This window comes from Seriola dumerili, unplaced genomic scaffold (genome assembly GCF_002260705.1).
Source record: "Seriola dumerili isolate Sdu_G_001 unplaced genomic scaffold, Sdu_1.0 BDQW01000011.1, whole genome shotgun sequence".
Classification (NCBI taxonomy): domain Eukaryota; kingdom Metazoa; phylum Chordata; class Actinopteri; order Carangiformes; family Carangidae; genus Seriola; species Seriola dumerili.
Window position 1 is genome coordinate 4,310,691 of NW_019174266.1, and position 26,036 is coordinate 4,336,726.

At 38.2% G+C, this 26,036-nt stretch overlaps 2 protein-coding genes across 2 annotated transcripts; one reads left to right on the forward strand and one right to left on the reverse strand.

Moving 5' to 3' along the window:
• Window positions 1-6,001: 6,001 nt before the first annotated feature.
• On the forward strand, window positions 6,002-10,851 carry LOC111224909 (beta-1,3-galactosyltransferase 1-like). The gene is made up of 2 exons (XM_022749610.1): window positions 6,002-6,271; window positions 6,592-10,851. The coding sequence occupies exon 2, from the start codon at window positions 6,617-6,619 to the stop codon at window positions 7,832-7,834; it is 1,218 nt and encodes a 405-aa protein (XP_022605331.1). The 5' UTR covers window positions 6,002-6,271; window positions 6,592-6,616; the 3' UTR covers window positions 7,835-10,851.
• Window positions 10,852-17,131: 6,280 nt separating this feature from the next.
• Window positions 17,132-19,467, reverse strand: LOC111223096 (interleukin-17C-like). Its single transcript, XM_022747128.1, has 3 exons — window positions 19,416-19,467; window positions 19,099-19,313; window positions 17,132-17,369 (listed from the first exon to the last, which is right to left on the reverse strand). The coding sequence occupies exons 1-3, from the start codon at window positions 19,437-19,439 to the stop codon at window positions 17,132-17,134; spliced, it is 477 nt and encodes a 158-aa protein (XP_022602849.1). The 5' UTR covers window positions 19,440-19,467.
• Between the last annotated feature and the right edge of the window lie 6,569 nt (window positions 19,468-26,036).

Sequence of the window (26,036 nt, forward strand, 5' to 3'; positions counted from 1 at the left end):
TACAGCAAAAATCTGTACAAGGTTTGGTGTTTCAAGTCAATCCTGGCTGATCTAAGAAACCCACGGTTCAACGATTTTAAATTGCTTCTTTTCTGCAGATACAAACTGATACAAGTAATAATTTGTCATTTATTCCTGTTTGTTTAAAGTTATAATTGAACCTTGAATAAGGAAAATAAACCTGGTTTTTACATTAATGAACAGTCACTTGGTAAGAATAAAACAGAACATAACCAAAGGTATTTTTAGATGCCAGCACACAAAGCTACAAAACATGAAAATCTGGAGATGTTCTGTAGTGTGACCGGGTTAGTCAATCATTTCAGACTGATCGGTATCATAAACCAACAAGCTGTTCGGTTCACCTTGAGAGCGTGTGCACTTGCGGATAACAACAGTGCTGGTGAGTTAAAATATAAACCACTTAGAGGTCATACACTTTTTTTGTACATGCAATACCTGCACAAAGAGTTTAACTTTGCACCTGAAGTGTTGTGGGCAAGGTGGGGAGTGGGTGGTGGTACTGGAGTCTGGTGTGGTTAATAGCTCATCTTTGGAACAGCTGATCTTTGGTCCAGGGTGTCGGGCAGATTGAAAGTGGGCTTTTGCCACTTGTCCTCCTGTATGGCGTGGGACACTTTGCCTCTCATTTGTAGAAGAGCGGACTAATCAATCTAATGATTATTATTGCTTATTTATTATTAACAGTTTTTATTATTATTATTATTATTATTATTATTATTATTATTATCAATAATGAGTTAATGGACATATGAATTTCCCCTAGGGGATAAATAAAGTATCCATCTATCGATCTAATCCAGGATAAACTATGCTGTAAAGACTGTAGTGAAACAGGTCAAACAGGTTTGTTTTTTGAAACTTGATTTGACTACAGGACTCTCTTCCTCCTGTCGCTCCCTTTTTGATTATGGAAATCACAGGTGATGGTATTTCTAAGGCTGCCTCCAGATCAACTTCAGCCTTGTGTCAAAAAATGAAGCATCACTCTGATGACCTGCTTTTATAACCACGTGTATGTGCTGTTTTGATATGTATATTCTGTTTTGTGTGTGTGTGAACTGTGTTATTGTGCGTTTGAGTATGTGTGTGTATCTGCGTTGTGATGAATAGCGTGTTGGCCGATTTGTAGTTGTGATGTTAGGTTTTGCTTTGTATTTGACTTGAAAAAGAAATTGATTTGAATGAGGTCACTGTGGCAGCTGTGTCCACAGGTTACACAACTCAACTGGCCCAAGTCTGGCCCATATATTTCCACGTCTGGGCAGATTCTGGCTGTTATCCTCCTGTATTGGCTGACAGCTGGAAGATTTTCTTTGTGTGTGCCAGAATAGATCCAAATGTGGAAGTAGCATCTGACAGTTGCGCTGTATATGGTCCAAATTTGGGCTTTTGAACCAGGTGTTTACTGGGCCAGAGCAAAACACGCATGTGGGACAAGTACTTTGCTATCTGGGAAGTCTTAAAGACCTTTTTGATACTGCATATAATGCAATTCAATACCAAAGTGTGTATAGCAAGAATTCCTAATAATGTGATTAATTAATTGATAAACATGACCACGACCCTTGTATAGATTATTGAACATGCCCCGGGCCCTCCTGGCCTATGGATGAAGTGACTGTGAATATTTCTTGTTTGAAAGTTCAGTTAAAAGACACAACATGACCATAAAGAGACACAAAACAAGTATGACAAGAAACGAATTGACTACTAAGACCACACAGACAAAAGAATCAGTACAAATAGACACAAAATAACCACAAAGAGAAGCAAAATAACAACAAACACACACAACAACTAAGTATAGATGCAGAACAACCATGGAGAGACACTGTGCCCATTGCCCTGGGTAAACAGGTATAATTTGTCAACTAAATTGTGATTCGATACTGTTTACCTCACATTTGTTGTGACTAAAGATAAAATATTTGTTAACTTTCCAGAACTGTAAAAGAAATCTTATATACTTTACTATAAACCACTGTGGAGTGTCTCAATAATTAACCCTCACCTGTTGATGACAGACGCTCCAGATAGTGGTGATGCAGGAAATAAGCGTCCAGCGAGGCTGAGTCTGCATATCAGGCTCATAAAGGTGCTGTCAAGCTTCATTAAAAAATCAAACATATGTTCTTACATTATACTACAACAGTTTGAAGGGGTTTACCATCGTCATCAATATCAGGTTGATGTACCACTGCCATATTGATCAGTAAACAGTTAAGCTGTGCTGATCAGGTTCTTTCATTGAACTCATCATGCGTGTAGTGCATATGAAGGATGTGTGGCCTGTTGGCATTGTTTCAGGGTAATGATGGAACTGGAGCCACGAGTTGCACCACAACCTCACAACACAAAACGAGCCGAGTTAACTTTTCAGTTTTGCACGAAAAAGACGCACTTTTTTTAAATTTCTTCTTTGAAGTCGATAAAACACGATTGCGAATTGTCTGTGTTTCCATTGAGTGATGATTTTTCCTCTCACGATTAAACATGGCGGCGGATTTCCAGCATCTGCTTGTTGTTGGGACCCTTGTCTTATTTAATCGAAGGTGCAAGTAATGACGGCAAGGCAAACGCCTTTTATCTGGCAGCGGTCAAGCATCAGGGATTTTTGGGAGATTAAATTCTGCAACGTTTGGATGTCATTACTCACGTCATGTCATGTGACTTAAATGTGGAAAAAGTGTTTAAATTTCACTTTAGCTAAATATTGCTTTGTCGAATAGTCTGAAAAACCACCTCATGCGAGGGTTTACTTTTGTCTTTTTTTTTTGTTACGACATTTGAATTTTTTTCAAAATTTGCGTATAATATAAAAAATTATAAAATTAAGGAAATGTTTTATTGCTTTTCCTGCGACATCCCTGGTCCTGCATAATATTACCCCTCAAATGTATTTAAACATGCTGCTTGACGGATCGTACTGAGACTGATTAAGTGCATTCACAGCAGTAATCACAAACCTTTCTCTGAATCCTCCGTTTCACCTTTAATAAACTCCTAAACAAATATTGATCTTTACGCTATTAATGGTTTATCAGGAAAGTATGGCTGACTCCTCAGGGTGCTGACGACTGCAAGGCTTATGTGGTGACGTGCATTTGTGATTTAATAGACAGAATATTAATCCAGCTGCCTTCAACTGAATGAAGCCACGGTTAGCTGTTACGTGACAGCTTAGTATCTGCTACTGACGGGTTAGCGTGACGACTCGGCAAGTCAAGTTAACCCTGACAGAGTACGTCTATGCTTATTCAAAGTTCTCTGATGCTAGTTTAATAAATCAAAGGGATCATGGAGCCAGTTTCACACACACACACACACACACACACACACACACACACACACACACACACACACACACACACACACACACACACATACACACACAATATACAGAAAATAAATTTAAAATGTGAGCACCAGCGATATCTTCTTTTTTCATTGTTGAAATTTAGAATTTAATAATGTTTTGTTCATATCCGCCGATGCACGGGTGAGTACTGGCACTTTTTTTCCCAAGCACTGGTTTAGTGTCAAAGTCATTGGTTTCTTACACAAAGCTTGACAGACCTGCTGGGCCTGTTCTGGGCGGAGGGTCCACACTCCAGTGGTAATTCCAGTTTCCCTTGTTTGCCTATTTTCACTGTCTGCCTCATGTCTCCACATCCCCCCTCTCTCTCTCTCTCTCTCTCTCTCTCACCGTGTCTGTGTGTGTGCACGTATGTCTGTGTGTGTGTCTGCTTCACCTTGTGGTGGAAAAAAGAAGTACTACGGCTCTTCATCCTCGATAGTTCTCTGTGGTAGTCTGTGGTGTGTGGACCTTATAACAAAGGATTTCATTTATGACAAATTGTTATACAATGTCAGTATTTATTTCATTTATTTGCTCTGAGGTTTGCCAGTTTTTTTCTACTTCTGTGAGTTTAATCCCTGATGAATGTTTTTTTGAATAAACAGGAAATAACTGTCACTAATTTCAGCTTCCTCTGCACGCAAGATACGAGATAATGTCAGAATATCAACCAAACATGAATGGGACCAAACGTTTGACCATAGAGAGTTTCACATAAATATTTCTAAACTTTACATACCAGGACTTGTCGTCACAGGGAGGGTGCCAGCAGAAAGTCTTTGTTAAACCTGTGCACTGACTAAATGAAACAAGATACAGCATGTTAACTCGTGTTTATAGGTGGATTTCTGAAGACATCCTGTTTCCTCTTGGGGAAGATATAAATCTATATGGAAAACTCCAAGCTCCACACTTGACAAACAGACGTCAGAGTTGTATCCAGCTTCTCATCTAACTCTCAGGTAACTAAGCGATTTTCCCAAAATGTTTCATTGTAAGACTTTAAGATGTTGGAATAAAGAGGCTGAGATCCCCAGACCACAAGTACACAAATGTATGTGGACGGCCTCAGTATCAATGCTAAACTATTTAACACCTGATTGCTATCAATGTTGATAACTTACCATTTGTGCAGGACATTTGTGCTACATGTAGATCAAAACGGAGCGGCGACAAAGTACACCTGATGCTGATAAAGCTGCATAAAGCTGATGGTGTGATGTGTTTGCAGACTGTGGGGAAAAGCAAATAGGAGGAAAAATACCAGTCAAATACTTATTTTATTCATCACCACCACGAATGTGCAGGATGCCTTCTCCAATAACTGTGAGTAATGTGATTAGATTACATAGTTATTAGTTTACATGGAAGAATATAAAGGACACATAAGAGGTCAAAGCTCATTGATGAGGTGTCAGTAGATGGTTGAAGGTGGTTAAGGAAGAGATTAAATGGGTTTCCATCCACCTGTTTTTCTTTTGTTTGTTTTTTTGCATTTTCAATTTGCACAAAAAAGAGGTAAAATGTAAAAGTAAAAATTTGATATATTGCAAAAAACGAAAAAAGACGTATGATAATTATCTCACACATGGCGACACTGAACTAAAGAAGCTTATTGTATGAAGTGAGATTTCTATGTCTTTTTAATTATAAAGCAGGTCTAGTTTCTATATTAATACTGTGAAAGTATCAAAGCCTCAGTTCACAGAGAAATACACACAGGCTGTATTCAGACACTGAGCCTTTAAACAAGCCGTCAGGACTTGTGTAACTTGTAATGTCACAACAGAGCAGTTACCACTCTCAGCCTCGCCCTTTCAACCTTGCAGGATTTGATTTCTCTGCGTGTTTTTGCGAAATCTGCTATATTTTTATTATATTGCTCAGAAAACAATCAGCCAATCTCAAACCTCTCTTCTGATTGGCTCACCAACCTGTTACTAGAGCTCCAGCGAGAAGCCTGAGAGAGGAGATGTAAAAGTACATTGGGATGGTTTTTGGTAATAAAAACCACAAATATATCTTCTCATGGATCAACACAGGATAAGTGTAAAATATGAGACCTTTAAATCAGCCCCATTTCAGCAAGCGATAACATTAAAATGCTGTTCACACAATTAATAATCTAATAATATATGTAACACCTTTAACACCTTAAGTTCATTTTGTGGATGATTCTTTAATACTTCCACTTAAGTAAAAGATTTAAACTATGAGGGATTTCAGCATGAAACACACACAGCAACAACTCTCCTCATGACTTCAAATCCAACAAAATAACCAAAGGTTTGGTGAAAAATAAGTAATTAATCCTAAAATAGAATACTCCCTTATCTCAACAAAAGTGCACAAAACTATAAGTCAATTACCCTTTGCTCTCACACACACTACTCTTTCGACACACAAACACACAAACAGGTGTCATTCGTGTGATAAAGGAGCAACAGCTCAGCTAAGAAGAGCTGTGGCTGACCTAAGCCTCTGGAGGTTCCTCAGCTTTTCATTGGCTTTTAGGCAAAAGGAAAAAAAAAAAAAAACACTTGCAAACCAAGGGGTGGAGCAAACAAAGGTGTGGCTTCCCTGCAGGTAAAAAAGGACACAGTGCCATGGTTACTCGCTCGAGCCAGGAACTTGCAGCTAAAGAAGCAGAACCTCATTATGTCTGAGAGGCAGCAGGATCCATGAGTGAAGACCAGAAAAAACATTTCAATGTTCATTGCTGCTTTTTGACATAACACACAAGTTAGAGTTGGACTTAACTGCAACTGAACCCTCGCATGAATTTTTCATTGGAGCAACAGCAACAGCAACTTTTTTTTTTTTTTTTGCTTCACATGGAAAAGGATGAAAACCCGTGTTAGAAACTGGATTTCTTAAGGGAGAAGAAAGGTACGTGTGTTTTAAACTTTATTATCTGCATTCCTGAGGAAGCAGAGAAAAGAGGAAGGAAGGTACTGTTAAAGATTAAGAAAGCCTCACAGGTTTTATTTTACATTAGTAAATATATGAAAAGTTTAAAGGACACAAAGCTAAAACATGGCATTATTTAACGTTGTTAAGTTATCGTTATCATTAAGCGGTTATCTGTGAAACAATCTAAGCCTTTGCTCTAAACAACATTTCTAGGGCTATTTTTTAAGCACAAACACTGAAAGCAGATCTCTTTCCTCTGTTCACAACCTGTCTCACTCACTTATTTCTCCTCTCAGCCAGGGAGTGGTGGATGGTGGGAAAATGGCAGAAGGCAGGAGATGTTGTATTTGGTCACGGCGCCACTGCTTCTTCTGCATTCTGGTGTTGGCGGCTCTTTTGTTTTTTTACAGCACAAACATGAAAGAAATGCCAACAGACTGGAACCCTAGACAGTGGATTCAGGATACTGCACCAAAATGGTGGAATCAGTTAAGAGGTCCCATCAGGACTGAGTCCAACACCAGCAGTCCTGGATCTACGTCTGAACTGACCACTGCTGCTGCTGGGTTTACATCTGCAAACAACTCAGTGGTTTTTCCACAAACTGAGAATATAACTTCAACACAGGTGACAAACGTGACTATAACAAACCTGACTACAAATGCTCCAGTGGTGCCAACACCAGCTCCTTATGTGTCTCCGGGACCGTACTTAGTGGAATACCCCTCGGAGTACCACTTCATTACAAACGAGCCACAGAAATGTGAGCAGCAGAAACCTTTCCTGGTTCTGGTGGTTCCCGTGGCGCCCCAAAACAGGGCACACCGCGACATCATCCGCAACTCATGGGGAGGTGAAAGTCTGATCCTGGGCAGAGTGGTGAGCCTGTTCTTCCTGCTGGGGCTGCACACCGGAGAAGGGGGGGAGCAGCTCAAAGAGCAGCTGCTGCAGGAGAGCAAAGAGCATCAAGACCTGATCCAGAGCGACTTCGTGGACTGCTACAAGAACCTGACCATCAAGACCATGGTGATGCTGGAGTGGCTGGACTCGTACTGCTCCAGCGCCTCTTACGCCATGAAGATTGATTCAGACATGTTTCTAAATGTACCCAACCTCATTAATATGTTAATAAGCGCTCCAAAGACAAACTACATGACCGGACTCGTGGCGAGAGGAGGTGCAGTTCTGAGAGATCCAACATCTAAATGGTTCTTACCTGTGGAGATTTACCCTCACTCGGTGTATCCACGTTATGCTTTGGGTCTGGGCTACATCTTTTCTTTAGACCTCACGAAAAAGCTTGTGGAGGCATCCAGACACGTTAAAGCTGTTTACATTGAAGATGTGTATTTGGGGCTGTGCATGCAGCACTTGGGCATCCCTCCCACTAACCCCCCAGACTGGGGTTATTTTAATGTTTTTCCTGTGCCGTACAGTCGCTGTGCTTACTCCCGGCTCATCGCCACCACGACTCAAGAAAACGTCGATCGTATGTGGATCTGGAAGGACTTAAAAAAGCCAGGCCGAGACTGCTCGTAGGACACAGCTAAAAACGACGTAATGTGCTGACAACCAGGACTGAAGTTATAAGTTAAGTTATATTTAAACAAATCACCTCTCCTATCAGATCTCAGTGTTAGACGAGCAGGGTTTTCTGCCACACTGAGCTCGCCTTGTTGCTCTGTGGCTCTTATCCAGCATTCCAGGGAAATTTATTATTCTTTAACCAGCAAATGACTGAAAATGAAAACGAAATGTGAACTGAAGAGATGACAGCACAAACTGACATCTAGTATTTTTAAAATACAGAAAATACAGATCTAAAGGGGTAAAATATACTGTATGTAGATGATTAATATAAGACTATTTTTTTGTTGTTTTTAAGGATGTATTTTGAGTTTCCACAAAGTGAAGTTTCTCAACCTTGAGGTCTGATGTACTAATTTTCTGGTAATGAATTTAATTACTTAATTTAAAGTGGCAACATAATGATGTCATCATCATCATGCCACGTCATGCCATGAAAGGTTTCTAAACTCTGTAGTTCACTGTGCTCGGGTCACTGCAACAAGCTCTCTGTGCTCAGTTGTGCTGCTAGTGAATCAACAACATGAAGGAAACAGACAGTTTTTAGTGTGTTTGCTGAATGGTGAGATTATAGAGAAGGATTGAATACATTAAATGTTGTAACATGTTGACATGTTGTCTGATGAATCATTCATAAACCAAGAGGTTGAGAAGCTGTGAACTACTAGAAGTCATCACACTGTCAATAATTAATAGGTTGAAGAGGAGGTGGAAAAAACAGTTTGCTTTAAACAATAGACATGTATCTGCCAAATCCAAAGAAATGGGACAGATAAATCATAGCCTTGGGGAAAATACTGTCATTTCAGTTTTACATATTGCCACAAGCCTTCATTCATGGTTTCTAACCCTTTTGTGCTCAACAAAGGGAAAGCAGCTCAACTGCTCAAAATTAAAGTAGCAGTGAGCAGGTTTCAGGTTTGACAAGGGTGAGTGAAGCCATTGTAGTTTGCTTAATCATGTTTAAAGAAGGAAGTGAGACTAACCAAAGTCTTCATCATTTCATCATCAGTTTCATCATCTCGCTTATGGCTTATGGCCCAATATTCACTAAGCCCCGCCCCTTGCACAGCTATTTTGCTGTTCATGCTCATTTGTGGTAGAAATGTGTATCTCATTCCCCAGTGGCTGTTTACCAAATTTGGTGCTGATAAAGTGAAAATCCAAAAAGTTTTATTCATTTTACTGTTTTTCAGTTTATGTAAATTGGCATCATTGGCATGAACTTTCATGGTCTAAAAGACTTGGAGACTTTTTTTGTAGAGTTCATTGAACTCAAATTGTGTGTCAAAATTCAAGTCAATCGGACTTTGTGGTTCTGAGGGGCATGGCCTTTTCAAAATTGCATTTTTTGGGCTTTAATTACACCGCCACCATCTGACCGATTGGGCTCATTTTTCTTGGGATGCACATGCACATCAGTTCCAGTTATTGGGCCAGTTCATGTTTGTAGCTCATCCCAGCTCATGGGAATTTGAGCCGCAGCGGCAGCAGGCAAATAATAAAAATGACCTCACACAAACACAGAGGGATAATTAATTTGTGAACATAACACTGTGACACTTAAGCTTTTTTTTCCCACTCATGGGTCAACAGAGAAATCTGTGTGTAAAATCTGTCAAGACGCCTCACAACATTCAGACTTTTGTGATGTTACTTTTCATCCAGGCAACACGAGTGATGATTTCTGACACATTTTTAAAAACCTCACAGTGTCGGGTGTCGGGTGTCCATATGAACACTAAAACAGTATTTGTTTTCTGTAATCACTCCTCCTGTCTATACTGACTACAGAGAGAACCTCCCAACATGTCTCCACTGCAGGTGACTGGGGACAAAAATCCACAGTCTGTGCTCAACTGTTCATTTTAAGCTATCATATCAGGCTTCAGCAGTAAATACAAAACAAGGTGTCGACCAAAGCAAAGTGTTTTTAGTATAAAATTCCCTTTGTGTGTTTCTTGTTCAGCTGCAGTAACACAAAGAGGGTATTTTATATTTAAAATGTTAAAAATACTGTTACTTTGGAAAATAATTTATATGTTTGTGACGCTATTTTGAAAATATATAACCAGGGGAGACCACTTTCAAAATAAAATCCCCACTTTTACGGTCCCAGAAGGAGTTGTTAACAATGTCCAGTAATACCTCAATAATTGAATATTTCTGTTTTCTATTTCTATTTCACTTTATAATGAAGGTAAAAAATACACATTGGTCCGTTTTAACTCAGCACAATGATTTAATGCGTGAATTAATGAAAGATGTATCGTGAATTCCTTGTGCACATCATTAAGAATCAATTAAGTCACTATGAGTTAAGGTGATCATTGAACTCACAGTTACTTAGACACATTTATTTATGTGGAACCAAATCAGCCGGAGTCCATTCACAGAGAAAAAGGGAACTTCTAACCCACATACATGTGATCACATGGGCTGTGGGCAGGAGTTAAGGTTTAGACCGTTGAGACTGTTGACTGTTTAATCATGTAATAACAACCAGTTTGATTCTAAATAGCCTAACATTTCCGTTGTGTTTTCAAAGGCTGATGAGTAATTTTAATTGAGCTGCTTTGGTGGTATCACAGTATATTAAAGCATTAAGTAACTGTTTGTTATTCATTAACTGTTGACTAATACTGACTTTATAATTTTCTTAATTCATGCTGTAAATCAGCATGACTTGTGCATGTATTGAACCCCTATTATAAAGCCTATTTATTTTTGTATTTATCTTCTTCCTCCGATCTGTTCCTGTATAAATAGGCTGTGAAAAAACTGTTTAGGCTGTGTACTATTGGGAGTTTGACTGAGGTATCATTTTAATTCACATGGTGACAAATAGCAAGTGTATAATTTTGTATAATTTCACAGTTCATAATGGCATTTAAATGTTGTGTCTGAATGTCTCAACACTGTCTGTGCCGTTTTAATGATTTTATCCATTAAAAGCACTTTACAACACAGATGCTACAGAAATTAAGTTCATTTTTTAATTAGTAAAATGCAGTCATAAGAGAAATTTTGTCTTTATGATAACCTCTTTACTTTTAATCTCTTCAACACTTAAAAACACCATATGAATATTTAGTAAATGGTTTATAAAACACTATTATGTAGCCGTAAGCACATATGATGACATTTGTCATCATGACAAGTGTTTATTATTTTAAGGCTTATATTAAGCAGTCATAGCTGTTGACAAATGAATGAAAACTTACATGTGCATCTACACCTACATTATGATGTCTTAGAAACATACAGTCCCCTCCAGAAGTATTTCCAGGTATTTACATTTAGATGTGTTAAACAACTTAGGATATATCACCGTTTGTATTACACCACAGCATTTTTAGGTGAGCAAAAGTAAAGGAACAAATAATCTTAAAGTAAATAACATTTAATATTTGGTGGAATAACCCTTGCTTGCAATAACTGCCTCAAGCCTGCGACCCATCGACATCACCAAACTGTTGCATTCTTCATTTGTGATGCTATTCCAAGCTTTTACCGCAGCTTGTTTCAGTTCTTGTTTGTTTCGGGGGGTTTCTCCCTTCAGTCTCCTCTTCAGGAGGTGAAATCCATGCTCTATTGGGTTAAGGTCAGGTGATTGACTTGGCCATTCTAAAACCTTCCACTTTTTTCCCCTGATAAAGTCCTTTGTTTTGTTGGCAGTGTGCTTTGGGTCATTGTCCTGCTGCATGATAAAATTCCTCCCGATTAGTTTGGATGCATTTCTCCGTAAATTGGCAGACAAAATGTTTCTGTACACTTCAGAATTCATTCTGCTGCTACCATCATCAGTTACATCATCAATAAATATTAATGAGCCTGTTCCAGAAGCGGCCATGCACGCCCAAGCCATGACATTACCTCCACCATGCTTCACAGATGAACTTGTATGCTTTGGATCATAAGCAGTTCCTTTCTTTCTCCACACTTTGGCCTTTCCATCACTTTGGTAGAGATTAATCTTGGTCTCATCAGTCCATAAGATTGTGTTCCAGAACTTTTGCGGCTCATCTCTGTACTTCTTTGCAAATTTCAATCTGGCCTTCCGATTCTTACTGCTGATGAGTGGTTTGCATCTTGTGGTATGGCCTCTATATTTCTGCTCTCGGAGTCTTCTTCGAACAGTGGATTGTGATACCTTCACCCCTGCACTGTGGAGGTCGTTGGTGATGTGACTTACTGATGTTTTGGGGTTTTTCTTCACAGCTCTCACAATATTTCTGTCATCAACTACTGTTGTTTTCCTTGGCCGACCTGTTCGACGTCTGTTGCTCAGTACACCAGTAGTTTCTTTCTTTTTCAGGACATTCCAAATTGTTGTGCTTGCTATGCCCAATGTTTGTCCAATGGCTCTGATTGATTTTCCTTTCCTTCCTTCCTTTTCTCCCATAGACAACTCTCTGGTCTTCATGTTGGTTTATCCTCTTTAACAAGAAATGCAGTCTTTATAGGTTTAAACCCAGGCCAAAAAGTAGGCTAGTCATGCAGAGCTATTTAATGTTTGAACAATCAACCTTAAAGACAACACCTGGTCAACAAGAAACACCTGTCAGTCACATGTTCCAATAGTTTTGCTCACTTGAAAAATGGGTGGGTTCAGACAAAGGGTGGTATGTCCTGAGTTGTTTAACACATCTAGATGTAAATACCAGGAAATAAAAGCTGACATTCTGAACTCTTGTCTCATACTCATCTTTTGATCTTAAACCCAAATGTCTTCAGTGAACAACAAAAACAAGGGAATTTGCCTTGCTGTTCCAATACTTTTGGAGGGGACTGTATGAACTGTTTAAAGAGTGATATAAATTCTAAATATGGGGATAAGTAGTAGTGTCAGTGTCACCTAATACACCTTCCACCAGTGTTTTTACCTCATATATCATCAACAAATATTCGTTTTAACTTTTATATTTATATATTCTACTGTAAGATATGAAAGGCTTTTAATAAAGTATTGAATATACTGTAATGTGTGATATTGCAACCAGCTTCATTGATAGTTACAACTACAGATAAATCAAATTATTTTGTGTATCAAATGAATGATTGTGGATTTTCTTGCACTCATTGATTTTCAGCTGACTTCCCTGATGATTGACGACATTAAACAAGGAAAAGCTGTAAAGTGAATGTTGTGATGCAGAGACACCATGTGGACTTTTTGTGCACTACAACTGTGTGTGTGTAATAAATGTCTAATGTCTAAGGAATGGTTCAGAAAATGCATTTGTATATTTACAGTATTTTGATTATATTTGTTTCAGTTACAGGTAAAACATTAGAAGTTTAATATTGTACTGAATATTAAAAAGGCAACATTTAGGATGTATCATTACTGTGACTGTGAAAATGCAGTTGGTTTGTTGGATTCCAGACATTTTTATTGGTAACATGACTCTGGCAACGCTGGCTGGTCGACCACTTTGTATTTTTGACAAAGACATGAACTAATTTAGGCAGAAGATTATTAATTGCATCAGAAGTCCAGCTCTAATATTAAGACAAATACAATACTGTGCAAAAGTTTTAGGCACTTTAGCCTTAGGCAATGGTTGGTCACACCAAATATTGATTTGATTTAGGTTTAAATCTTTCTGTTTGATAAATCGATAAATAAAAACTATTATTCTTGAAAGCATCTTCACTTGCTGCTTAAAACATCTGCACAGGCACAGTACTATATTTGTTTTAGAAAATATTAAATACATAATATTAAAGGGTCATCTCTTTGGTTCAGACTGTAGAAGTACACTGTGCTGCTGGGGGCTGCTCTCACTTTCATATAACATGCGGCTGCTTTTCCATTGAAAAACCAGTTTATAATATGATCCTCTCAGGGAATAATTATACTTCAGATACAGGTAATACCGTACGTGTGCAGGTGTGTTCTCAACTGGAGTCAGTCAGTGAGTTGGTATGTTTGACAAAAGAAAGCCTATAATTATAAATAACTATCTACTGCACACCCTGAGATTAGTCATGTCATGAGGGGGTAAATTATATCAAATCAATTATATTTTATTGGATAGATAGATAGATAGATAGATAGATAGATAGATAGATAGATAGATAGATAGATAGATAGATAGATAGATAGATAGATAGATAGATAGATAGATAGATACTTTATTTATCCCCTAGGGGAAATCCATGTGTCCACACAAGTTTCCACCCGACACTATTTTGCAGCAGCACCGGCGCCGCCAAAGACGATTGTGATTGGTTTCAAGAAATACAAACATGCCAGAGCGTTTTTTCCACAAATATCAGGCGATTCTCCAGCGTTGTGAAGATAGGTGAGACTACACATGGACTACCAGCATATTTTGTCTTTGATATAGAAGATCTGATGTTGTTGACTCCGTTAAGGTATTTTAGCGCTTAGCATCCATCTGCTGCGGTTTTGCGTGAAAGATAACACTCCTTCTCATAGTCATAAATAAGTCAGTTGTGAACACACAAACATAATACACGTTTTTAGGTATGGTTCGGTGTCACTTATTCGGCACACTTATAATGGTACCACTCTGCCAAAATGTAACAAAATATAGGCTAAAATAAACAAGACGGGAATTGTAGCCCACAGCTAACCTACTGACTCCATGGAAACACAATACTTCCTGTTTACGTCCCCCAAATGATTCGAACTGTAGTTCTTATCAATTAACTATGCATAACTAAAGATTGTATTTTTACATGAAACAGGATTAAATGAAAAATGTAAGAAATTGCTTGGTTGTGATAGATGCAGTACAAAAGATGAATGACGCAAAGAAACATTTTTGATTCATTATTTTTTATTTTTGGCAAATTGTTTTAAAAGTGCATCGTTGGAAATGAAAAAGAACATGGACAGAGTTGAACAAATGTTTCTGACAAGCCGAGCAGCAGCACAGGAGTCAATGAGGCTTTGACCATTGTCACAACAAGACAAAACATCACCCTAGGCTGTGATGAGGAACTACCTCTCTGGGCCAGTGAAAGGGCTCATCATTACAAATCTTAGAGCCATTCAACATTTAATTAGTTCATGTTACTGGCATTATCTATCGAAATTTATGTCTCGATTTCAGCGCTGAAACAAACAAACAAAAAAAACATCCAGCTTTAACAGTGCACCATAAAATGTCCTACAGTGCAAGACAATCTCATAATAAATCAAAACTCGTAGATTAATGCCATATTTTAACATCCAGTCTAACATTAGGTCTTTATCCACCAGCAGGCAATATTCAGTGTGCCAAATGAGTTTTAAAACAAACACAACTTAATTCACTGGCCCGTTCACAGTGATCAAATCTACATTAGATTTAATCATAATTACTATATATATATACATATATAAACAAAAAATATGAAAAGCAATTTTTTTGAGCATACAAAAAACATTGTAGGAATCCTCACATTTAGCCTAACGAGGCTTACTTAAAAACTAAAACTAAAAACAGCACATAAGCTCCAATACTACTTTGATGACTTACAATGTTTTTAAAGTTAAATCATCAAAATATAGTTTAAAGATTAATGTAACCCATGTGTACCTTGCACATAATATACATGTGCCAAATAGTGTCCTATTTTAAAGGAACAGTTCCCCATTTTGGGTAATGCGTTCATTAGAGTTAGATAAGAAGATTGATACCACTCACTTGTCTGTCTGTTAAATCATATCTATAGGCTAGGAGATGGTTAGCTTAGCTTAACAAACAGACTGGAAACAGGGGGAAACAGCTGGCCTGACTCTTTCCAAATGTAACAAAATCCATCTACCAGCACCTCTGCACAAAAACTAACATGTAAAAGTAATATTTATTCTTTCTGTTTTGTATACATGCTGTACATACTCTACATTTCAGAGCCAAATATTGAACTTGTTACTCCATTAAATTTATCTGACAGCTAACTAGTTGACGTGAAGGGGCCCGACCCCTATGTTGAGAACCACTGGACTAAACTCGCTAACTGTATATAAAGTAGTTAAAAACACCTCCACCTTGAGCAGCTATAATCTCACAGATGCATCAATTAACAATTTAATGTACATTTTGCTGGTAACACTTTTGTACTTTAACTGAAGTAGGATTCTGAAAACAGGACTTTTACTTGGAATGAAGAATTTTTACATTGTTGTATGAGTGTTATTATTTGACAGAGCTAGGCTAGCTGTTTCTCTGTTTCCATTCTTTATGCAACACTAACCATTTGCTAGCGGTAGCTTCATATTTAGCGTACAGACATGGGAATGGTATTGATATCAGTACTGTTCGCTTCTAGCTCCTAGCCACTGTGGCATAAAGTGACTGTACAATGAGACTTGGCTCTTGTCATGTTTCACATTCATCAGTAAAAAAATATATATATATATCATTAAGTGGTCAATGCAGAGCATTTTGTTGCTGTTGAGTGAAAGCAATGGCTCATGTTTCTGGTTTAATCTTTACAGATCATGCTTCAGAGTTAAACCAGTAGGTCTTTCGACTTTAATTAGATTAATCTCGGGACGGATATTGCAAACTAGCTTAGGCTAAAAATGCTGTCGTATGAAGCATTAGTTTATGCTGTATACTTGTCCCTATTTATTTTTTAGCTGGTGCCTAAATGAGAGAACTAGAAAACTGACTGATGGAAAATAAAAAACCCTTGAAACCTTGTCCCCGGTAGGCCTGTTCAGTAATCCATCCATGTTTGGCATAAAAATGCTTCTAGTGACAATGACATGCAGATATTTAATGTTAATATAATGTCTAACTTCATACTTATGATGAAATAATCATAAACATTTAGTATACAGTGCTTGTCTGGTTAAGTGTGTTAGCTTAGTGTGTTAGTTTTGGCATAATTTCTGCAGGTATTTGGTTAAAAAAGTTAGAATTCTGATGTTGCCATCCCCACAGCTGTGTTGCTTGTGTGGCTAAAAATCTGCCATCCCTATCTTGAAAGAAATTCTAGTGTGATTTTGAATGAGGTTTTTTTACTTCTGCAACAAAACCTAAAAGTTTTGGTATCAAAACTATAGATAATAAAACATCTCTGACATAAGTTCCTACTTTCAGATAACTGTGATAAATAGCTCTACAGTAACCTATGACCTAACTGATAAATAGGGAAATAAATAAATAGAGAAATAGATTAATGTGACCCCAAGATACAAGATGGATTATTTTGCTCTGGTTAACTTGGTTATTAAAGAAAACAATAAAAATCAGCACCGATGTGAGTGTATGATTGGAATAATCACTTAGCTGACTTGGGGACAACACACACGCAGGCCACAGGGACTTTGATATAACGCTCCTTGACCTTGTATGTGTTCGGAAGACGTTTACATTTAGTCTTTTTCATGACCATTTTCTGAGCAAACACAGGCACAGAGTTGTAGTTCAGATTTTCACGCTGGTTGATGATGCAGCCCTGATAGAGGCACTTTGCGAAGACAATATGATGAGGAATCCTGTTGACGTCATAGTCTAGTCTGAAGGACACAATCAGACAGAATGGACATTAGTAACTCACAGAGCAATTGATACAGCAACTCTGAATGAATCACAATCAATATGTTACCTTCAATTTTGCTGCACCAAGATTTCTCTTCGAGTTTTTTTTTTTTAGTTTTTTTGTTTTTGTTCTGTGTTGTGAATATTGTAAATATTTCTCATAGCTAAGTACCTAATTATTGTTTTAAACTACTGTGATTCATTTATTTATTTTCTATTGGTTAATTTATTTATTTTTTATTTTTTAGGAAAAGAAGGTTGCATTTGTCGGCCGCATTTGAAGGAGCCTTCGAGCGTCGCACTGTTGTGACGCAATCGGTCTTCAAATGCGACCTCTGAAGGATGCAGCCCCTGAATTGGGACAGAGCTTATATCTGTGGTTGTCTGTTCCTGCTCTGATCATACATATGATCAATCACTTGAGAGTTGTTCTTCAAAGTAACTTTTACTCTTGACTATAAGTAGACACTTTCTGTCTGCCACTAAAAAACAGGGGAAACCCAACTACTGGATTTTACTTCACAGCCATTCTGCCAACACACATTATAAGCCTCATGAATGTTCGCTGCAGGGTTGTTGTATTACATAGAAGTGTTTCTGATATTTCATCAAAAATTAGGTAATAATGCAGCACCTGACTTAATGGATATTGTACTTAATTGGTGCAAACTCCCAACTGCTAAACAACCAATTGAAAAACTGAACTTGGGTCTTTTGGTCGTCTGGGGGCAGTTTTTTTTATATGTATATGGCATTTTATTGGTAAGTGGCAACATATTTTAAAGGTTGAACCAGTGGTTTCAAACCTTTTTTGGCTTACAAAGACACCCGTCTGTAGTTGGGACACCTTGTCACACCTCCGATGCGAGTCATTTCCCCTTTGAAAATGTCGCATGATTTCATTTTTGAAAATGTCGCATGATTTCATTTTTGAAAATGTCGCATGATTTCATTTTTGAAAACAAACATACATAAAAAATATATTACAAATTTACAAGATACAACACATAGTTAAAGATTAAATTGGTGGTTTCCCAATATGTTGACATTAGACAAGTTACAAAAAATCAGTGTCTGGTTGGGATCCAGTTGTTTTTGTCAACTTGTTTTTTCTTCTTTCCTCTCCCATTCATTTCACATTGATGCACAGGCAACAATCCAATTAGGGCTCCAACTAATGATTATTTTCATTATGAATTAAACTGACAATTGTTTTCCTGTATAGTCAATGGCTTTATCTGTAAAATAGTAGAAAAAAAATCAGGCTATCTTCAAATGTCTTGTTTTGTCTGGTCCAAACCTAAAAAAAATTCACTTGATATAACAGCAAGCCTTCTCTTTCTTTCTTTCTGTTTGCTTCAAAATGACTAGAATAATTAATTGATTATCAAAATACTGATTAATGTTCTATCAGTTGACTAATCTATTCATTGTTAGAGTTCTAAATCTAATATTCTCATATACCAATCACCATTTTTCTGGCCTGACACTTTCACTGTTAAAATACATTTTGCTGATAATTCAATTTCATTTAAGTGAGTTTTTAAATGCATTAGTTTTACCTGTAATGGAGTATTTTTACATCACCTAAGTAAAAAATTCTGAGAAGCCTTCTTTCCCCTCAGCTGATACATCACTGAGCGTGTCTGCCCCCCCCCCTCTCCCCCTCCCCCCCTCCCGGGCCCCGTAGCTGCATGCTGCACTCACCTGAACTTCCACGGGGATAAGGAGCGGCTGTTTAATCCTCGGCGCGTTCGATTGGTACGCTTGTCCTGCTGCTTCAGGTGCTTCTGCCAGTATGTCTCCAGGAATCTGTCGGAGTGATCCTCCAGCTCGTCCCCGCTGATGCATTTGGAGCTCTTAGTCTGGGCAGCGGAGAAAGAAGTCTGGTCGTTGAAGATCAGCAAGAGGCCGAGGGAGATCTATAAGTATTTTTCAAAAATAAAATAAATCATTTTAAGAAAGAGCAGGTTTTAGAGAGTTTAAATCACAACCAGCTCCCTTTGGTTCACATTCAGAATTACCAATTGCAGGCTGACCCATTTCATCTTGAAACCACACAGCTTTGATTGTGACCATCCATCGTGGTCCCAGTCCCTGTATTTGAAGACCTGGTCGCCCCGCTGATGGGTGTGGGAAAATCCTTAAACTTGAGTATTTCCTTTTGCTCTATCGCCACCTCACATATCACCTCTGAGTAAGAGAGACAACGTGATCCTGCCCTCTGAGCTGGGCGGGGTGTTATTAAGGTTGAGAATCTTCTCTAAAATCCATCTTCATCAATTAATTATCAGTTACCTATGTACTGACTACCTAAAACTGATTGCACGTAGGTCAATGAAGTCACTTAGAAACCGATGCCCAGATGAAATTGCTTGAATTTTAGTTTATTTTAACAGTAGTTTAAAATGCCTCTTCCACTTTGAACTGCTTTATTTGGATTAAATGTACAATGTAAATGAAATGTATTATTATTATGAGCTACATTGTTATTTTAGTAACTACACGGTGAAGGTTTTTTTGGGCTTACAATCAAGGGCGATACCGCTCCCACTCCACTGAGAATTTGTGTAGTTTCCATAGCAACGACACTGCAATGTCCGCTTTGTAGCGCTGCTCTGTAATGTTGCCTTCGTGACAAAGAGACGTCAGAGGATCGCCTACGTAATTTTCTCCACAAGAGATTTACCGCGTGAACTCGGGAAAACGGACACCGTTTTCCTTGGTACTTCCCTGGGGAGGAAATTAAGAGTTCCTTCCTCTTGAAAAGCTTAATTTCTCCGTGAACGCCAGGTTGTCGCCGCAGTTAAAATTGTACAGGAGGGATAATCCGTTGTCGGGGTCACCATGAAGGCAACTTTACGTCTATCATGGAGACACACACCATAACGGTACTCGGTTCATTGGCTTAGCCATAGCTTTAACAAAATAAGAGAAAACACAAAAATCAGCTAAATTAATTCTGTCCTATTCAATGCCAAAAAGTTAGATGCTGCATAATATGTAGGCCATTGGAATAAAATAGAAAATAAAAAACTAAATTTAAAATGGGATAAAACAGGAGTGTAAGATGGCAGAGCAGTGCAAAATAAATGACCCCAAATATCCTCATAACATACCGTATATATTATATATAGGCCTATACACAGAATGACCTATAGGCTATAGCCTATATATTTAGCTACCTGTGTATTATGTACCCATGCACATAGAGTACCTTGGTTGTTTGAACACAGTGGTGGAAACTTCATCTACAATATAATTAAACCCATAAAGCTACTGGACAAACACATAATTAATAATAGAATAGGAAAACACCATTTTAATAATGTGAAATAGGATAAATGTTGACAGATGCTTTATATTAAACACTTAAAATTATCTTTTGTTGGCTATAACATTCAATTTTTATTAAATCTTTATAAACTGCTTATAAAGGTGGTTAAAGTAAAGCGTTAGCTATATAATCAACAAATAGGTTATGTATGGCTTTAATCTATAATAATATATCATAAAGTAGTTAAATTAGCTCCAACTTCACTAGCTGCAACATTAAAGTGATCATATGTAGGAGTACAGCAGTAATTATAATCCACTTCTATAAATCTTTATTCTGAAGTGGGCTATTCTGCAGAATGAACACTTTTGGTACTTAAAGTATATGTTTAAACTTATGTTTAAAACTATTTATACTCATGTAAAGTTTTGAATAGAGAACTTTTATTTGTAGCACAGTATCTGAACACTTTGGTACTGTGGTACTTTTACTTCTCTGAGTGCTTCTTCCATCATGATTCTCAATACTGATTTATGTTAACAAACATGAAACAAATAAAATATGATATCCATGGTTTCAAATCTTTATTTAAGATGATCTAATGTTGCTCGTATTTTATTTATCTGCCTCTCTGACTGTGTTGTTGCTGTGGCTTGTTTTAACTTTGTGTCTGTATTGTGACACATACAGCTGAAACTCAAAAAATTAGAATATCGTGCAAAAGTTCATTCAAGTCAGCAATTCAAGTTCAAATGTGAAACTAACATGTGATTTAAACTCAGTACATGCAAAGTGAGATATGTCAAGGCTTTATTTGTTATAATCTTGATGATCATGGCTTACAGTTTTTGAAAACCCCAAATTCCAAATCTCAGAAAATTAGAATATTTGGAAAAGGTTCAATACTATAGGCTCAAAGTGTCACACGCTCATCAGCTAATTAATCCAAAACACCTGTGAAGGGTTCCTGAGTCTTTAAATGGTCTCTCAGTCTGGTTCAGTAGAATTCACAATCATGGGGAAGACTGCTGACCTGACAGTTGTGCAGAAAACCATCATTGACATCCTCCACAAGGAGGGAAAGCCTCAAAAGGTAATTGCAAAAGAAGTTGGATGTTCTCAAAGTGCTGTATCAAAGCACATAAATAGAAAGTTAGCTGGAAGGGAAAAGTGTGGAAGAAAAAGGTGCACAAGCCGCAGGGATGACCGGAGTCTGGAGAGGATTGTCAGGAAAAGGCCATTCAAAAGTGTGGGGGAACTTCACAAGGAGTGGGCCGAGGCTGGAGTTAGTACATCAAGAGCCACCACACACAGACGGATCCTGCAAATGGGCTTCAAATGTCGTATTCCTCTTATCAAGCCGCTCCTAACCAACAAACAACGTCAGAAGCATCTTACCTGGGCTAAAGACAAAAAGAACTGGTCTGTTGCTCAGTGGTCCAAAGTCCTCTTTTCCGATGAGAGCAAATTTTGCATCTCATTTGGAAACCAAGGTCCCAGAGTCTGGAGGAAGAATGGAGATGCACACAATCCAAGATGCATGAAGTCCAGTGTGAAGTTTCCTCAGTCTGTGTTGGTTTGGGGAGCCATGTCATCTGCTGGTGTTGGTCCACTGTGCTTTATTGAGTCCAGAGTCAACGCAGCTGTCTATCAGGAGATTTTAGAACACTTCATGGTTCCTTCAGCAGACAAGCTTTATGGAGATGCTGACTTCATCTTCCAACAGGATATGGCACCTGCCCACACTGCCAAAAGTACCAAAACCTGGTTAAATAACCATCAGATAACGGTGCTTGATTGGCCAGCAAACTCACCAGACCTGAACCCCATAGAGAATTTATGGGGCATTGCCAAGAGAAAGATGAGAGACATGAGACCGAACAATGCAGCAGAGCTGAAGGCCGCTATCAAAGCATCCTGGTCTTCCATAACACCTGAGCAGTGCCACAGGCTGATAGCATCCATGCCACGCCGCATTGAGGCAGTAATTCATGCAAAAGGGGCCCAAACCAAGTACTAAGTACATATGCAAGATTAAACCTTTCAGAGGGCCAATATTTCTCTGTTTAAAATCCCCTTTCTATTAATTGTATCTGATATTCTAATTTTTTGAGATTTTCAATTTGAGGTTTTCTAAATTATATCAAATGAAGGCTTGAAATATCTTGAGTTGCATGTTATGAACCTATGTCATACATTAGTTTCACCTTGTAAATCTAATTGCTGGAATAAACGAACCTTTGCACGATATTCTAATTTTTTGAGTTTCACCTGTATACTAGCTGCTGCCTCAGCCTGCACACCCACACAGTCTTGGACAAATTTATTTATTTTCTAATTAAACATGAGGCCCTAATGTTTGTCTTTGTATTAAATGGGAGTTGTCAATTTGCACATATTTCTGCTGACAATTCCCTTAGGACTGAATTTCCCCCAATTTCAACATTTCTCTCTCTAAATAACTCCTCCTTTAGCGTCATATGAATGTGGGGGTGGGTTTGATTTCATCTTTGGAATGAGCATGTGTTTCTTGTTTTCTTTCGCACATGTACATCATGTTTTCTCGGTATACAGTGAGAACTCAAAAGGGGGAGAGAGGCTTTAAATAGTACATATTTCTCCTGCTGAGAATATTTGGATATACAGAACATTCTTATTAGCTGAGCTCAGCTGTTACTTACACTTCAGTTCTTTAAAAAGGACCTGGTGTCTTTCTTTCTTTGCTTTCACCTCATAAATTAGCCAACACGTAACCACTGAAATTTAAATATTATGTCACCTGTTGTTTTTCAGTTCTGTGACATTTGAAACCTTTAGGCTATAAACAGTTTCAGATTCACCGCCGCCTCATCACCGACTCCACACGAAATGCGGTGTGAAGTTGAGGTATGCAATATCATAGTTGATTATCCCTATATTCCAGTCGTTCAGTGTTTATGATAATAACAAACATTTTGCAGAAAACACCCACTCCCTACTGTCCATACTCAGATGTACGGACATGATTAGTAGTGCTTTTGCTGCTTATATGTACACTGACTCACTTAACCATAGCCAGAGCAGATTGTAAAGCCATAGTCAGCATGATGCAATGCCACAGCTGTCCCCTCCCCTTTTCAGCCTGCTAGTATAAATGTTCTCCAGTCTGTATTTAGTGGAACAGAAGAAGCTTTGTCAAGAATTCATTCTGGCTCACCCACTTCATAGTGTCAGTGGGATGGGAAAAGGTGATTCAAACACTGTCTGGGACTGTTAAGTTAAACTTGACTTTACTTTGGATGCCACTGTTTAAATATCATGACAAGTCTTTCAGACCTATTATTGTGCAACCCACCTCCTCCTCATCACCACCACAACCTCCATGATGTCCAGGGACACTCGTCCCGTGGCTCCCACACCACGAGCGTCTACTCTCTTGGGGATCCTGTCCTATCTCCTGTCTTCATATGCGCCCACGCTTAATTAAGATGCTTCACATCGTGCATGAATTTGGACATAAACCAAAGTATTGGACAAATAAAAAACTTTTTTAACTGATGATGGCGCTAGATGAAAAGTCAGAGGGTCACCAAAGTTATTACAATTCATCCTGAGGCGAATCTGAACATGTGTAGCCTACTAAATTTTATAGCAATCCATCCAATAGTTGTTGAGATGTTTCACTGAATACCTCATTTGCAGCACTACAGGAAAATTCAGGTATATCACCAATGTCTTCCAGATTCCTCTTTGGGCCACCCATGGATATCTGTAGTCAAATTTATTGGCATCCATCCAGTAGATGTTGAGACATTTCACTCAAATCAAATGTGAATTTCATGGTGGCTCTAGATGAAAAGTCAGGGGATCCCAAAGTTATCAGGATTCTGCAGAGGATCATGAACGTCAGTTTGTGAAACCATTGAACTAGTCCTACTTGTGCGTAAGAATACGGTAGTTCAACGGTTGAAAAAAGTAGTTGCAAAGAAAAGGGCTGTTTGACGGCAAGATAAAGCAGTGAAAATATTCAAAATAAGGAGTACACTTAAACTAATATTGTGTTTCTTCTGTGGGCATTTTTACGGATGGCCCAGTCCAAAACAGCACACTCAGCTGCTGTGCCAGTGCTGCCGGCTCATTCTCTAAACTGCGAGTGTGCAGATTCAAATCTACGACAGGTAATACAGTGAACCTGAACTATCACTTAAACGCGTAAAGATGAAAAGGAAAGGAAGCAAAACCTTTCATCCGTCATTCACTCTTCTGACATTTCTTTATTTCTGATGCATTTGCATAGAAACATTACAAAGCCAGCCAGTGGTGCTGGAAATGAAAGGTTTCTTGTAATATTGTCAACACGATGAAACTATTCATAAAGTCAACTGAACTTCTGATTGTCTTATCAGTTGTAAGTATAATAGACCAAATTAATATAAACTTTTCAAAGGTACGGCCCCTCTGGAAAAGAAAACCTGGCAGAAATACTGAATATTTGTTGAGATATTTCAGTCTGGACCAAAGTAACAGCAACATATCTGTCAATTAAGGATTAAAGAGGGGCCATCCACGTGCAGCCTTCCTGCTTCTGTGCATTTGGAAGCCAAGTAAGAAATGCTGGGCACTGCAGGGTTTTTTCCAGTTTCGTTGTTCTAATGGTGACGTTGCGAGACAGGCTGTCGTAATAACTCTCTCTGATGAGATTATTAAACATCTGAGATTTTTTTTATTTTGAAATAACCAACTTTTCATTTGGTTTCACATCTTCATTGTTTTTTGTTTTTAGTTTCTGATCACATCATGCGCTGCTGTTTCATCACTGTCTCTCTTTCAAAACTGGGTCCCATCAGTCTCAGCTGTATTTGGCTTTAGTGCTAATTAACAGTTATTAGCGGGGTAATATGCTGAAGTAAGATGGTGAATATGTTAAACATTATACCTGCTAAACGTCAACATGCTAGAGTTGTCATTTTGAGCATGTCAGAGCGCTATGTTAGCATTACACTCAATGCACAGCTGTGATGCTGAATTCACTCATTGTTAGTGATTCTGGCAGCAGTGTTTAATCATCACCAGCTGCATCATGGGATGTGATCAAACAAAATCTGCATCAATGCATTTAATTAGAACAGCTATGTTACATGCACAAAAGTAATGAATCAGTTGTGTGTAAAGAAATGCACGTCCCTAACACATTTATGTCAAGACAGACAGACGAAAGTAATCAGGCTAAATCGTTTCTGGTACAAGTTTTCATTCGGTTTGGGGCTGTTTGTTCTGATTGAGGTGTTTATTTATTGTGTTTGGGCTTCTGAACCGATCATGATCGGAAAATTAGGCTCCACGTAGATGTACCTATTAAGTAATTATCTCTCAGAGAACTGGATGCTTA